At 40.5% G+C, this 15977-nt stretch overlaps 1 protein-coding gene across 1 annotated transcript; it reads left to right on the top strand.

Moving 5' to 3' along the window:
• The first annotated feature begins 3227 nt into the window (after positions 1-3227).
• Positions 3228-10926, top strand: fancc (FA complementation group C). The gene is made up of 7 exons (XM_010767703.1): positions 3228-3283; positions 3431-3530; positions 4499-4574; positions 6537-6639; positions 8326-8500; positions 9611-9817; positions 10200-10926. The coding sequence occupies exons 4-7, from the start codon at positions 6539-6541 to the stop codon at positions 10389-10391; spliced, it is 675 nt and encodes a 224-aa protein (XP_010766005.1). The 5' UTR covers positions 3228-3283; positions 3431-3530; positions 4499-4574; positions 6537-6538; the 3' UTR covers positions 10392-10926.
• Positions 10927-15977: the final 5051 nt, after the last annotated feature.

The following is a 15977-nucleotide window of genomic DNA, read 5'->3' as shown; positions in this document are numbered from 1 at the left end:
TTTTTATGCATGTAAACGGTCTGGAGAGTCACAAACCCTCAAAGTACACCCTGTAGCGAGTAAAACTCTAACACAGAAAATACCTGTCTATGCTGCCCCAGAACGCCTCGTTGGAGATTTGTCTTTTTCCATTTGTTTTCTTCCGGGAACCTTGTGACGTAACGAGTACCCCATGGACCAAATGGACCAATCCGCGGAGCCGTTACGTTACGTCCTTAACTTCCTCACACACACACACACACTCAATCTTTTCTCAGCTGCACCTCCGCAAATTTCTCAGCCTGAGATGGCGGGACACAGCGAGGCTGTGAATCTGTGTGTAAGCACACCCACAGACTCACAGCCAGGCTGTGTGTGTGTGTGTGTGTGTGTGTGTGTGTGTGTGTGTGTGTGTGTGTGTGTGTGTGTGTGTGTGTGTGTGTGTGTGTGTGTGTGTGTGCTCGGGCTGGGTTTCGTTGTGTCTCGCTGTCTCGCCGACCCGCAAACCACACCAGTAAGCCAGCTAACACTGTCTGCTCCTCGCAGCAGCGAGCCTCGCAACGTCCCGCCAACACTGCACCCAGACCCCACGCAGCATTCTCATCTGTTTGTCCTTACTGGTGTCATTTTCTGGATGCTAACAAACGCCATTGTAACACATAAACACTGATGTTCCGCTGTAACGGTGGTGGACTCATCAGAACAGAGTGGGCGAGCTGACCAATCAGAGCACAGTGGGCTCACAGCAGGAGCTCCAACAAGCCGTTTAAGACAGAGAGTGAATACACATACTATACAGAGATGCTGTATGAGAAACCAATGTGAGTTTGGAACATTGCACAATATAAATATATTCTAGTAGACCTCAACAATGGAATTATGATCAGTAGAAGTTGCCATGACATGGGACCTTTAACCAAATTGCAATATTAACTTACAATATATGACCACTGGATGTCACTGTTGCATCATCTATACACCCCCATTGAGCCACTGTCCCCCCTTGTTCTCACTCTCTCCTCATTAACCACTCAGTTCTTCCTCCACACACCCACACACTTACTCTGTCATCTCTGCCTAATGCAGATTCATCATGTGTTTTAGATTTAACACATTCTAAAACGCCCCAGTGCAAACATTTAATAGCTGTACTCTCCACGTCAGCCTCTCTCTACACGCTTATACAGTATATGTTGTAGTCCCCAATTAGTCTCACTTTCTCCCTGAACACTCCTATAAGGATATATTCTTCATCATAAGAGCAGCATATATAGTTAAACAGCACCACAATCATACATGTGTATGTTTTCTATTTGTTTGAATCACATACAGCACAATTTAAACCTGCCATCTGTGTCATCAGTTAATAATGGAGTAAAGCGTCTATTAAATGGTAAATGGACTGTACTCAAATGGATTTACTTATACAGTATAGTGCTTTATCCAGTCTTTACGAGTCACCATTCACCCTTTCACACCTCATTCACACACAGCAGTGCCACTTGCTCTAGGAAGCTAACATTCACTCGCATTCATACACAGTTGGCCATGCCATTGGGAACAACCTCTATGGGAACAACTCATGGTTAAGTAGCTTGCCCAAGGACACATCGACATATTGACTGCATTGGCTTGGATCGAACCAACAACCTTCTGGTTGAAAGATCACCACAGCCACAGTTGCCCACTATTAAAAAGCATTCAGTACATCAAAGCCGAAAATGAACCTAAAACCCGTTTCTGTAAAGAGGCGTTTAAGATTTGTTTCCTCCTCCTGTCAAGGCACACATGTACCTCCAAATGTAATGAAAAGGGCCAGGGTAACAGACCAACTGGAGACTAAGTGAGGTCAATCATTACGAACAGCCCCACCCAGTGTTTATATGGCGTCATTACAATAATCCAACACTAATCAAGTGCTTTCATCCTCAATTGTGCCATGTCTGTTTCTCTTTTGTCTTTGCACAGCATCAAATTAAAAAAAACGTGTCGTGCATGTTACTGTTTAGTTTGGAATCCGCAATACGTTGGCCTGCGTTTTATGTGTGTCAGTGTGATCCTGCGTATGTGGCTTTCATGCCAGCATGCATGCGTGTGTGCAGACTGCCATAGTTGCCCCTTCTGAAAACAGATGGGTTTTCTGAGCATCCTCCTCCATAACTTACCACTAATATTTCAAGGGGGGTCAATTACAACACACAACAAACATCTTTTTTCGTTGGCAGGAAGGCCCAGGATGTGAGTGTTTATTGTTATTGGGTTTGTGTCTCTCATTAGATCACAGAGCGGTGGGACTGGCCAAAATGAGGAATGTGAGCTTAATTTCATGTTTCCCATTTTTGATTGCAGTTTAAACAAGTGAGTGAAAGGGAGAAGAGAGGAGACACAAGGCAGTCAGCTGGTACGCCTCTCAATTTTTGTGTGGGTCTTGCACACATGCACACCAACAGAGACGGACAGGCCTGTGTGTGACATCCAAACAACCTGAAGGCTAAGTGAAACCTAAACGTATGCCTCCCACCCTCTTAACGCCTGACACGCTATACCAGATGCAATATCATAAACAGAGCATGGCGGCCGGAGGCATGTGAGTTTATGTTTATATGTGTGTCAGGGCTCGCATGCATGCACACATGTGCGTGTGAACTAGCAAGGTGATAAAAACAGAGGTGGATCAGAGATGGATGAGAGGGTAAACAAATAGTTCCATCACGGAACAGAAAGTAAACAGCCAACATCACACACACACACACACACACACACACACACACACACACACACACANGTCAGGGAACAGGGTTACGTTGGTAAGCTAACGTGTTGTTGTGATGACGTAGCCAGCCGCGAGCATGGTCGCGCGCCGTGCTTGTCGCCGCGTTTTGATTACGTCATCACAACAACACGTTAGCTTACCAACGTAACCCTGTTCCCTGACATTCGGTGATATTTTTTCGGTGCTAGAACCCTTTCGGCCGAAAGCCGAAAGGGCCTTTTTAACCTTTTTCGGCCGATAATTTTCGGCGGCCGAATATTCGGTGCATCCCTAATAAAAAGCTACATAACACACAAGGGGACGCAGGATATGGGACCTTTAAATTAATAGAATGGATTAGTGAAATAGATTATAATGTGGTTATAATCAACTTCTTTTTACTGTCAACATAACATTTAAATATCTTTGAAACAACAAAAAGAAAATTGCAGCAAATTCTACAACATTTTTAAATTGAGTTTTTTGTGTGTTTCAGCCTAAAGCCTGTGCTCAACACTGCTCCATATTTCTGGTTGTGAACGACATCTTCAGGTGAGAGTTGGTGTGTCATTTTGAGGCTATGTGTGCTAAGTGTTAAAGGCTTTTAGTGTCATGTTCCTACCCTGATAAGTGTGTATTTCTGAATGTTTGTTGACGTACTGCAGTGGCATTCCCAATAATGGCGTGTGTGTCCGACAGATCCTTCCTTAAGCAAGCTGAAGGGAATGAGTCCGTCAAGTATCTCATCCAAAGCTTTTCCAGCTGTTTCTTCAGGGAACTGGCTCTGCTGCAGCATAAGGTATTCCTCAAGTTTCCTGCAAAATATGTGAAAGTCAGACTTAAATATTTATTTGGACAATTTCCATTTAACAATTAGATTGAAATCCAAAATCATGAAGCCAACTGTGGTTACAAGAGCAGACATTGTTTTAATAAAAATGCCGCATTTAATGCTACTGCAGGTCATGTAGCAAACTTTCAACTTTACAAAGCTGTCTATTTATTCGTATTTACCATCTTAACTGGGAGTACAAAAACACTACTATGCTATAAACATGGAACACCCCATGCAGGCAAAATCACTTAACATTTGATAAATCTTCCACATCATTATCACTTCATCTCCAGCTGGCAGCTCGCTACTCACACTACACAAACACCACAGTTCACACATCTGTCTTGATGATAATAAATAAAAATAGCTTTTGGAGCATCAATTTGGGGGTATTAACTTTGCACAGATAAAACACCTGTGACATGTGGAAACCACTGTGAGCTGTAGCACTAATGTGTCACTACGTACATTTCAACTCTCAGGCACCACAGATTCTCTCACATACACATGAGTCTGTGCAGGGAACCTCCATCCACACATCCTGTGTGCCTGTGGGGAATTATCAGGCTCTGACATGTCAGTCATTACTGTCAATAGGACGGAAAACACATGTGTTACAACGTAGGTGTGATGTGCTAACTAATTAACAGTTCTGTGGATATAGTTGATCTCCTTTTCACCTCTATAAACCAGCAGATGGCAGTGCTACAGTGTATACGCAGTGGATTTGAAGTTAATGGCTGAAGTCACACTGCACTAAACGCTCCCTATTACACGCTACATTACACATTAGCACCTACTGTATCACTGTTACACAGACTACCATTCAAAATGTCATTTCTCAGGCTTTCAGAGCACTGGTGTATGTGTTCAAGGTAAAAATGATTTACATTTATGAAGCTCAGGAAAATGTGTGCTTTGTGTTTGTTCAGACGAGTGGTTCTTTGAAGGCCTCGTTCCCACAGTCACCTCAGAGTCTGCTGATTCCTCTTTGGACCCGGCCGTCAGGTCAGTCTACACACACACTCATCCATATATGCGTGTGTGGCTGTGTGTGTAGGTATCTGGATATTTAACTCTTACACAATGCACAAAACCCTGTATTGATAGAAGAAAGTCTATCAGGTATTATTTATCTGTGGGTCAACAGAGTTTTCCTGCTGCAGAGTGAATGGGCTCTTGTGTGTGAATCAATTACAGTTAGTTAACCACACTCACACAAAAGTTATAAGACATGATGTGGAACAGTAGTTATACGCAGTGTTGGTTATCATATTAAATAAATACAGAAGTGTATTGAGTTGCCTGTTTTGTACAAGCTACATTTGACTTCTATAACTAAAATCATACATTTTCTAACACAATACACAATAATGCATCTTATTATTATTCTTTATTAAGATGAATACATTTGATCTAAAATGAAAATGTAACACCAGTGTTTATCTATGGGAACATTTACTGTTAATGGACGCCTAGTAGGTGAGTGTAGGCGCACAGGGGAGCAGCGCTTATCAGTGTGTGCCCAGGCTGGCCTGTAGGCAGGAATGATTTACATGAAGCCATTTAGGGACACACTGGAGCACAGCCAGAACTCAGAGTTAATTATTACTGTGTGTGTGTGTGTGTGTGTGTGTGTGTGTGTGTGTGTGTGTGTGTGTGTGTGTGTGTGTGTGTGTGTGTGTGTGTGTGTGTGTGTGTGTGTTTTACTTTAACCTAAACGGTACTATGAAAAGTAGACATTTTGAGTTTTATCATGATTTGTGCTTCCTCTGTAAAAAGTTATAGATGAAGACATGGCAGTGTTAAAGTATTCTGTAAAGTGTGTGTCAGCCATACTGCAGGGCTTTGGTACAACATTGGGTTTGTGGTAGGGGAGTTATTTTCCAAAGAACAATGTGGCTTGTGACAAAAAAACAATCTGATCCTTTAAGCACTAAAGAAATAATAGCTGGAAAACAGGAACGTCAAGTAGTTCAGTTCTGCTTGGAAAATACTTGGGCCTGATGTTTGGGAAGTTGTAACTTGTGGTACCCTCTAACTTCACTTTCTAAATGTGTCTTGCATTTGGAAGCATTCTGCATTGTAACATAAGAATAGTTAGATCTTCTGGGAAATTAGCTGATTGGCTCTCTTGCTGAGGGTTATATTGGAAGAATGAAGCCACACTTATGTCGGTACACCAATAAGATGCTACTGCCAGCAGCTGCTTAGCTTAGCTCTGCACTAAGCCTGGGAACAGGAGAAAACAGCTAGTTTGTCTCTGTGAAAAGTCAACTCAATCTGCCACTAGCACATAGCTCACTCATCAGCTCATTTGTTTAATACAAACAAAACCCAAATGTAAAATAGCGCTGAAAAAAACCTTTTTCAAATTACAAAAACATTTCTGGTTCCAGCTACCATGTGAATATTTGCTGGTTTAATATGATTGTAAAGAACATATCTTTTGTTTTGTTTTACTATTAAGTGGACACAAAAATATATAACTGGATTCTCTGAGGCTTGTGTCTGCATTTGTACTATTCTTCTGACATTTTATATACCAAACAATGAATAAAGAAAATGACAAATTCATCAATAGTGAAAATAAACTCAATTGTGGTAAGGATTCTTGTCCCCACTTTGAAGTTGCCAGGCAACAGCTAAGAAGTTTTGTATGCATTGGCAAGAAATAGTCCCTTACATTACCCACCATTAAACCAAATCCTGTTTTTACTTTTACCCTTGAGTTTTTGTAAAGATTAAACATATGACATATTATAGCTTTATATTTACTGTCCCAATATGAGAGTGGCATCTTTTTATATACAGTAGAAAGGAAGCAAATAAATGTATTTTCCATAATGTTGAACTATTTATTTCACAATGACCAGATAGCTGGCTTTGAATGTTGTGCACACCTAGATTGTCTTGGTGCTTCTATGTGCTGCAACTTAATATTTTGTATAACTGAATCTGTTCTTGCAGAGATGCCTCAGGAGGCTTGGCGACATCACCTGAACTGGCTCAGCTGCTCCTTACAGAGACTGACCGAGGAGGAAGAGGAGGGAGCCGGAAGCAGAAGCACCAGGTTAGAGTGAGAATATGTTCATGTGTGTCTCCCTTGTTTCTTATTTCCATGAGCTTCTGTTGAGGGGATGTTTAGTCAGAGGTCCTTCCGGGTGCAGTGTGTGGCTTCTCAAACCGAGTATGAAAGGCTATGAGCTTGGGAATGAGAGAGCTGTTGAGAAATCCGGTGTTAAAAAACCCCAATAAGAGCCGGAAAAGGAATGTAGACGAAGAACCAAAGGAGGAAAACATGCCACGTTATTATGAGGTATAGAAAAGCAGAGAGTGAGAAAAAGAGGACAGAGGATACTCATAAAAAGCAGAAAGCAGAGGGCTGACTTGACACCCTTCAGCTGCGGTTTTTAACGGGGCCCATTATTCCCACCGCTGCTCTTTCTGGAGCTCCGAGCTAAACTCCCAAAACATTGTTCTGAGCCAGCGTTGGAGAAGAAGCATGTTGTGTTGCTCACAGTGACCAATGCAGCTGCCAGGGCTCTGCAGAGGGGAGCTGTGGGGGAAGAGGAGGATGAGGAAGAGAGGCATAACGACGGTATTATGGACATTTGAGAAAGAGACATTCTTATCTCTCTTCTAGCTCCAAGTTATAGTCTCTTGTTGCAGCTGTTGGAATCTGCTTTGGCTCAACTAAAGGCAAAAGAGAGACCCACGGGACGTATGACTTAAGTCAGAGCTTAAAAAGTAAAAAAAGAACAACCCTAAACTAGTCGCATTCTCACTTTTGCGATCCAATTTTCTGTGGTCCCACTTGTTTCCGACGGGACTACCAGAAAAGAGAGTGAAGTATTATAAATGAGAAGAAATAATGAGATTCAGTATCTAATTTTGAATCAGATCCGTATAAAGCGTCGTGTCTCTTTGATCATCCATTGTCCCCGTCAGTGGGAGAATTAATATTACTGAGAGCCACTCTAGTTGTGGCTCATTAGAAAAGCTCTTATCATGTAAATGACCCCACTCTGTTATTATAGGGCTGGGAGGGTTCAACAGCAAATTATTTCATTAAAACTTTGCTGAACAACTTTACTTGGTTCCATTGGCAATTTGTTAACATGTATTTTAATATCCCCCCTTTCTCTCCTTTTTTTCCAAGTCGTTTTTAATGTTTGGAGAACAATTTGGTTGTACACTGGCGCTTCCTGTGAAAACCACCCAAATCACCTTAGTTTATAGATATTAAAACCTATTTATAGCACTGCAAGCTAAATTACCCAGGAAGTTCCAGTAGAATGCTTCGTTTATAACCCACCATTACAAACTGAAATAGAAAAAAAATAATATATTTGACCAAATGTTGTATTTAAAGGTCCTTTTGTGGTTTTTGTTCAAAGTTTTGAGCTCTGTCTCGTAGTATGTGGACTTGCTGACTCATTTAATCAAGATTGCTGCCATGCTAGTAGGTCAAATATATTTATTATGCTCAAGGTAATAGCTGATTTTTACTTTAAATTATTCAGTTATTTCTTTAATAGTATAATATTCATGCTGCATGCAGAACAGACAAAGGGAAGGGTCTAGCTGCAGTCTCACAGTCTCTCCATTTTACGACGATCTTCTGCTTACTCTATACTACTCTTATAGTAATTGCTCAGACAGTCAGACAGTGCTGCTTGCAGAAAGTCCTTCAGCTCCCATGATGCCCAGCGTACGGATAAAGGCAGCTCTCTGTGTGTGTTGGTCTGTTCTCTAGGGGGCACCTCAGGGTGTTTGAGGCCTGGTTCCTGCTGATCCAGTGTGCCCACTGGGTGCAGGTGGCCGTCCAGCTGCTGGCCACATCGCAGCCTGCGGACTGCGGACCCCCCCTGTGGCTGCTCACCTTCTACCACCACCCCACCAACAGAGGGCACCACAGAGCGTCACAGCTGGTAATGTTTCAAAAACAATATGGATAAAATATATTATTACAAGTTTTTTTTAAATCTAATTGGTAAACTTGTCCAGACATTCATGGTCCCCAGAGGATATATCCCCTGACTTTTCCCCTAGTATCACTTACATTTCATTGTTTAACTTTAATTTATGACCAAGTACAAACCTGATGTTATTTCCATCGGCCACAGCTGTACTTTGTGTTTAGTGCTAATTAGCAACGTTAAAGATGTTCAATGCTAAACATTTTATCTTTAAAAATCAACGTTAGCCTTGCCATAGTGAGCGAGTTAGCATGCTGGTCTCAAGCTTAAAACACTACTGTGCTCAGTCTCTTAAAGAAGTAATTGTGGTCTTGTTTACCATTTAATTTGGAAACCTTTGTATGTATAACTTGAATCCTATATCGTTGAGGTCACTGAGGGATGAACAATATCAAAAATCTTTTGAGTAAAGTTTAGCATAAATAAATGTCACCTTTTGTCTTAAGTTAGCGTTTGTTTGCACAGTAGACTGGAGTAAAATACTTTACTTGGTAACTGGGAATCAAGTTTGAATTGTGACCCCAAGAATCAAATCGTATAATACCAAAAAAACGTTCCCTACTACTGATGTGCCGAGCTTTGTTTGATATGACTAGAGAAGGTAGTAGTGTGGATATATCCAGTCTATCTATAGCACGTGTAATATCATAACTCAACAACATGACACTTTGAATGGTCTGTTGTCATGCTACTTGTAGTTGAAAGCCATGGAACAAATATAGAGAAAGAAGAATAACACATTAAATGATACATTATTGATGGTCTGAGAGGGGGAGAAGGAGACAGTGGCGATGTAGTATTGATTCCTCAGTGAGTGTCTGGCCCGCTGGCCTGAGTTTCATCTCTCTGTCTCCTGTGTGTCCGCCTGCTCTCGTAACCTGGGAGACTCGCTGTCGTGCCCGCCGTCTCTCCCTTTACGATCGTTCAATCAACAATGAATAACTAATCAATTGATTTTAGTTTTGTAGGAAATAAACTTAAATCAATTATCTTGATTCCAGCGTGGACTGTGGATAAACATGTCAGCTGTGAATAACTGTATCCTGTTCTTTGTGTTTCCAGGTACATGCCAAAGAAGCATGGGACCACCTACGCTCTCTGTTCTTAGCTCATCCTCTTCCTGTTGACCGTGTGCAGTCATTGGTCACTCTGCTGTCCCCAAAACCTCAGCCAACAACACCGTCACCCTTTTTGATCCTCAGTCTCTTAGTCAACTTCTGTGTTTTCTTCCAACAATCGCTGAGTGGGTCAACAGAGATTCTACAAACGGTGAGGAAAGGATTTGTTTTTCGTCCACCAAAAATCTCTTTCAGACATTACCTCATCTTGTTCCACACATGCCATGGTTAGTCATGCACATGCACTCGGTGTACATTTTGCCCCGATACAATATATTTTTTACTTGGGACTGGATGTTCATTTTTGACCTTATAAAAGCAGTTGTCATAAAAAAAAAAATGATACCTCGAGGTCCACTTTATAGCTTTTCTGGAGCTTTTCCCCAGTGTCACACAGTATTCATTTAATGGCTTCAAGCCTCTTATCTTTTAAAGTAATACCATTTCAAGTGACCATTTCCTGGTAAAGCTGTACTACAACAATCATATCTTTTTTTTTATCTTGTGTCTTGTATCTTTGTGCGTGTGTCCAGGTGGTGAACCGGTCTGGTCTGGTTAATGAAGCCGTGTGTGTTCTCAGCGCACTGGAGCTCAGACTCAACGAAGATAGCTGCTTATCAAGCGACACCAACAGAGTTCATCTCAGGATCAAGGCACTTCAAAACACACTAACACATATGTGTGCAGCATTGAATCCTGCCAACACACACACACACAAACATTAATCACAGAGCCACGCAGCAGTGAGTTCATCCTCGACGCAGGTTTTCTCAGGGCACCTTTGCAGAATGACAAATAGCCAGGCTCTTGTCTACATGTGCTGCGGTGCGGTGACAGGAGTGTGTCAAAACAACACAGCAGGGACAGATTATGTGGAGAAGCTACAATTATATGCGCAGACCACACACACACACACACACACACACACACACACACACACACACACACACACACACACACACACACACACACACACACACACACACACACACACACACACACACACACAAGGACACTTGAGCAGTGACAGATCACACTATAAAGAAGCAGCAGCTCGTACATTGTGTTGAAGTCCTCCCACTCATAAAATTAGCTTACAAAAAGAATCCTTCACATTATACATGCTGACTGAAAGACATTTGTTTTTGGAGAAAAGGAAAAATAATTGCCACTTATCTTTGTATAAATACTATTTGTTTTCAAATGTTTCTGTTGATAAGATATTCAAAGAGTATTGTAAATATGATAAAAATATAAATAAATGGATGTCACTTCTTTCTCTTTGTTGTTTCCTATTTCTTCATTATTTAAAAAAAATGGAGAATTACTTTTTCATCGTTTCATTCATTTGAAGTGCAGGCATTTAAATGTACCATTTTCATTTACCCTTCATTATGCTTCGACTGAACATTGTGTGTGTGTGTGTGTGTGTGTGTGTGTGTGTGTGTGTGTGTGTGTGTGTGTGTGTGTGTGTGTGTGCGCGCGCGCGCACACACACACGCAAGTGGGTTCAAAAGCAACATTTAAAAAATGATATCCCCTTGATATGATATCCCCTTGTTTGAATACAATAGAAGGGTGTTCTAATTACGGTCTGACCTCTTGGAGAAGTTGTAGTGAAGCATTACACCTTAGTACACAGTTTGTTCAGTGACTTTTTAATCCAGAAATATAACATATTTTCACCTGGTTTGTTAAAAAATGACTTGGATTTCACTCAACCTTTATTTATGACAGTATAAAATAACTACCACCAGAAATAGGTTATACATAATCATGTTTAGGTTATCTGAAAATGTATCTGGCTCTAATAATTCTACTTATTAGCATTAAATCAGTTTAGTAGGCAGGCTGTACTAACTCCAGGTTTTCCTCCTTCAATGAATGCTTTAAAAAAGTAATGTGTTTAATATGAAAATGTTTTTAGCTTCAACATATCAAGTCTGATGATTATTTGTTAACATAGCAGTTACAAAACCCTCATTTACACGTATTTTCCAGTGTCATTACAGGACAGTGGCCAGATGTAATTTGTTATGTATAAATATGACTCACCTGAAAGTATTTTCTATCTAAACTCTGAAGAACCAGATCATGGCTTCAGACTAAACACACATGAAGTCACACATGAAGTCACACCTACACACGCAGAGAAACCTAAACACAGCAGCTCAGGTTCTTTAAACAACGATGGCTGTGCAGTGTTTTTATCCATAGAATGCCTCTCTTTTCTTCCACTATCTATCATTAAGACAGGTGGCATGATGTCATTTGACTCTTGTACCACAGCGTAATGTGGTAAACCACCCTGCATCCTTATAGGAACAGTTTGTATAGCTTTTTGTTCACACAGTTATTTATTTAGACATGGACAGAGCTGCCTCTGAACATTGCCAGTTTGCCTTGGCTGTTTCCACCCTGCCGAGTGATTCTGCAGCGTCTGCCCCCCGACAGAGGAAGAGGAGGTGAGCGCTGGACCCTCGCAGTCTGACTGGAGTCAAGCTCCCGTCAGCTCCGTCTGTAGTTGGAACCTGGAAGAGAGAGAAATGTTCAGATTAGAGCATTACAGAACATCTGGGATACTTTGATATCCTGGGGCGGAACAGTTGGTATCTCTCTGCTAAAAATACTGTGTGTGTTCAGTCTTGACAAAGAAATCCACATTAGATATTGTTTGGCCAAAAACAACAAAATATTTGACGGTTTAAGAATCCGTTGTGAATAGATCGACCATTAGAGTTGTTGAAGGATCTCTTTAATTAATTACAGAACAGTATTTAGAAAATAACCTGCAGTTTAACAGTAAATACTAATGAAAACACAATTAGGGCTGCAAAGAACTAATCTAAAAATGTGTTAAATATGTTGATGAATTGTTTAGACTTAGGTTTATATTAACAAATGTGACCTATTTTCCAGAAACCAAATCCCAATCTTTAAACTGCCCATTTTTTCAAGTCCAACCGAACACAAAGGCAGGCAAGGCAAGGCAAGGCAATTTTATTTATTGGCACTTTTCAGCACGTGGAGATTCAAAGTGCTTTACAGACTAAAAGCAAAAGACATTTAAGAACAAATACAGCATAAATACATTATTAAAAAGGCATTTAAAAACAGGCATAAGAAGCAAAGGTAATGAAATTAAATAAATAAATAAACAGCAGGTACAGAATACATGACTAAAAAGGCATACTGTAGTGTGAGTATTAAAAGCAGCGGCAAATAGGTGCGTTTTTAGTCGGGATTTAAAAATAGGAAGTGTTTCGGCGGACGTGCACGATTTAGGCAGTTTGTTCCAAATTGTTGGGGCATAATAACTAAAAGCTGCTTTTCCAAAGATATTCTTATAATTAAATCAGCACTTATTCTTATTGATTATCAAATGTATTTACAATGAATTGTCTGTCGATGAACTAATCACTGAATGGACACATTGTATCAGCAATAGATCCACTACAGTATGGTGAAGGGTTAATACCACAAACAATGATTTATCAGCCTGGCTCTACAAAGAAGGTCCAAACCAAACGTGTTAGATGTGTTTATGGCATACATAGTGTCCTAAGATAATTACAGTACATAGTTCCATGAAAGTCTTAATTTAAATGCATGAAATTGATAAATGATCTCTTTATACAGTAAAATACATAACAAAAAACAATCAAATGAACATTGTGACAACAACGTAGATGTAATCATTCAACGACAAAAAAGTATCTTTTGAAACAAAATCCAGAATCCTTCATTTGTCCAATAAAGGATGAGACTCGTGCTTTTCTTTGCGTCTTGTTGGGTGGTTAGTGGACTGGACTCCTGTTCCTGCTGAACTGAGCCAGTGGTTCTGTAGGACTGTTAATCAGTTCAGTAGGCACAGGAAGCCAAGCCCAAATATCTCTTTCTCACGAAGCACTGGTGAGCTATGTACTCATAGTTTTTCCTTTTTTTTGGTTTGAAATGAATCAAAAAGCAAAGCCAACTCAGACTGCGTTCGGCTTTGCCAAACCCACAAGAAACCGCACTACTGTAGGTTCCTTTAATCCGCTGAGATTGTTGGATTTTACCAGCTGGTGAAAGGTTTGGTTGATAAATTTGAAACCTCAGCAAGACCACACTGCCACACTTAAAATTGAAAAAGTTGCCAACCATAAACTAATACAACAACCCTTTCAAATGTACCTGAAATTAAGAAACAATCAGTTAAGTGAAGATGCATGACAAAAAGAAGACGTGGCCGAATACATTTATATTCAGTTTCTTTACACTGTGTTGCTTTGTCCTTTGATGTGCCGAGCACCATTTCCCTCCCATTAGAGAGTAATAAATCACCTTTTAGATATGGGCTCTGATGGCAATTCCTCTCTTTTACAGGTCTTTGATGGTCATTACTCTTTTAACAGCCCATAAATATAGGGTCTAAAAATGGAAGGCTCCACATGGCCCTCATTTCTAATTCACACATCTGTCCTCGCTTAGTCGCCATTTTGTCGTTGTGAATATAGAGTGCTATAATACTTCCTCACGCCTCATATACTGATCGCCCAAAAAAGACTTAACAGTCCTAAAATACACTTCCATCCATCTGCCACTGTTTTGATTAGGGAGCAATTGGTCCAGAACTGTGTAGCTTTGCATCGGAATTAGCTGTAATAACAGTGGGCTGCACCCACGGCAGTGAGTTACAGAGGGTCAGTCATTTGAACCTGAAGGTCTCATCCATACATGATTTATTCTTTGCATGTAGTGCAGCTGGAGTTATTGACAGCTTGGATGAATAATGCACTAAAGCAGAAATATGTTTTTTCAGAGAAACTTTTGTTTGTTAGGAGGATGCAAATTGAGGTTGTTGTATAACAGCTCGGCAAAAAATCTATGATGCATTGATCATTGTTTTGGCAGCCTGTGCTATGCTAAATAGAGACTTGCATGATAAACCTACTCATGTTGCTGAGAAAGTTTGTCTTTATTTTTGTTAAACTGTTTTTTTCATGTTAAAAAACGTATCTTGAATAATTTGAGAACCCTCTTTTAGAACACTATTATTTTTCAACAACTGTAAGAGTGTGATGTGAACCAAGTGACGATTTCTGCTTCCTTCTTATCAGTGTGGACCTTACAGGATTACAGCCTTTTGTTTCTCTGAGACAAATCAATATAGCAATTTATCGCACCGTAACTCCACTATAGAAACACATAATTGTCCAAATAAAGTGAAACTGTCATCCCTAAATGAAGGAAAGCTCTGAAGCTGCTGCAAGATGTTCCTCCTTTGATGCATCAGTCTTGTCTCCCTCTACACTTTGTGAAAAAGTGTTCAGTGGGAATCCGTCTGCTTTATGGATCTCTGTATCTTCGCTTCCTCGTGCCGAGATTAGATCGAATCAATACATATCAGCTAGAGAGGCACTTTTCACTGCCAGAGTGATGTGAAGTTTAAAACCTAAGGCACTTTGAGTACTTAGAGGATGATATCGAGCACTGGTGTGCTGCAAGCCATGTCAAGCTTTTAAACTAGTTACCATGCTTTATCTACATTAAACTGTCAACTTAAAGAAATACTTTAACATTTTGGAATGGCGTAACATCTGAAGAATTATAGCAGAAAGTCACTCACTCAGCCAGTAAAGTTCAGCACATTACTCACTGTAGAACTTGTTATTTGTCACACTTTGGTCAACAAACACCATATGACATTTGAATTAAAAAGGCTTTAGAGGTGCTGGTAGGCAGAATTTCTTACTATATGTTTTCCAATCTTTCGGCAACTCTTTAAGCCGGCAGTAGGTAGATCAAGCATGTGGAATAACTTTAGTGCACACCGAGTGTCTGCTGTTAAAAACAGTGAATTGTGGAGATGAAGGTGAGTGACGGTGATGAGGTGGTGATGATGCTCCATCATTGATGAAATATCTGTCAGCAGCGTTGGGGTCTCCCCAGGCCTCATTAGCACTGGAAGTAGAGTCTCTCTGCTGAGGTACTTGGCTCTCACCTTCACTAGAACTACAGAGCGTGCAACTGGCATCATCTGCAGGATTATCTATTACGTTACGTAACTGAGAGGAGACAGAGGCAGGGGTGGGAGTAGAAAGGAAGATGAAAGAAGTCAGAAAGAACAACAGGCAAAGCAGGAGATCGTGGAGCGCCGCTCATTAGTAAAAAAGCGTTTTGAATTTGTGAGGATGCTTGTGTGTTTAATTCTTCTGAGTGAGAGGGTCTCAGTGGAAAGTTTTATAGATGCCAGCAAGTAAAGCTGGAAAGAGCTATTTCAATTGAGGTTAACGCAGGATAGAGAAGAGAAAAGTGAAATGAGATAA

This window comes from Notothenia coriiceps, unplaced genomic scaffold (assembly GCF_000735185.1).
Source record: "Notothenia coriiceps isolate Sejong01 unplaced genomic scaffold, NC01 NC01_scaffold00004582, whole genome shotgun sequence".
Lineage (NCBI taxonomy): Eukaryota > Metazoa > Chordata > Actinopteri > Perciformes > Nototheniidae > Notothenia > Notothenia coriiceps.
This window is presented reverse-complemented; position numbering and strand designations above follow the sequence as displayed.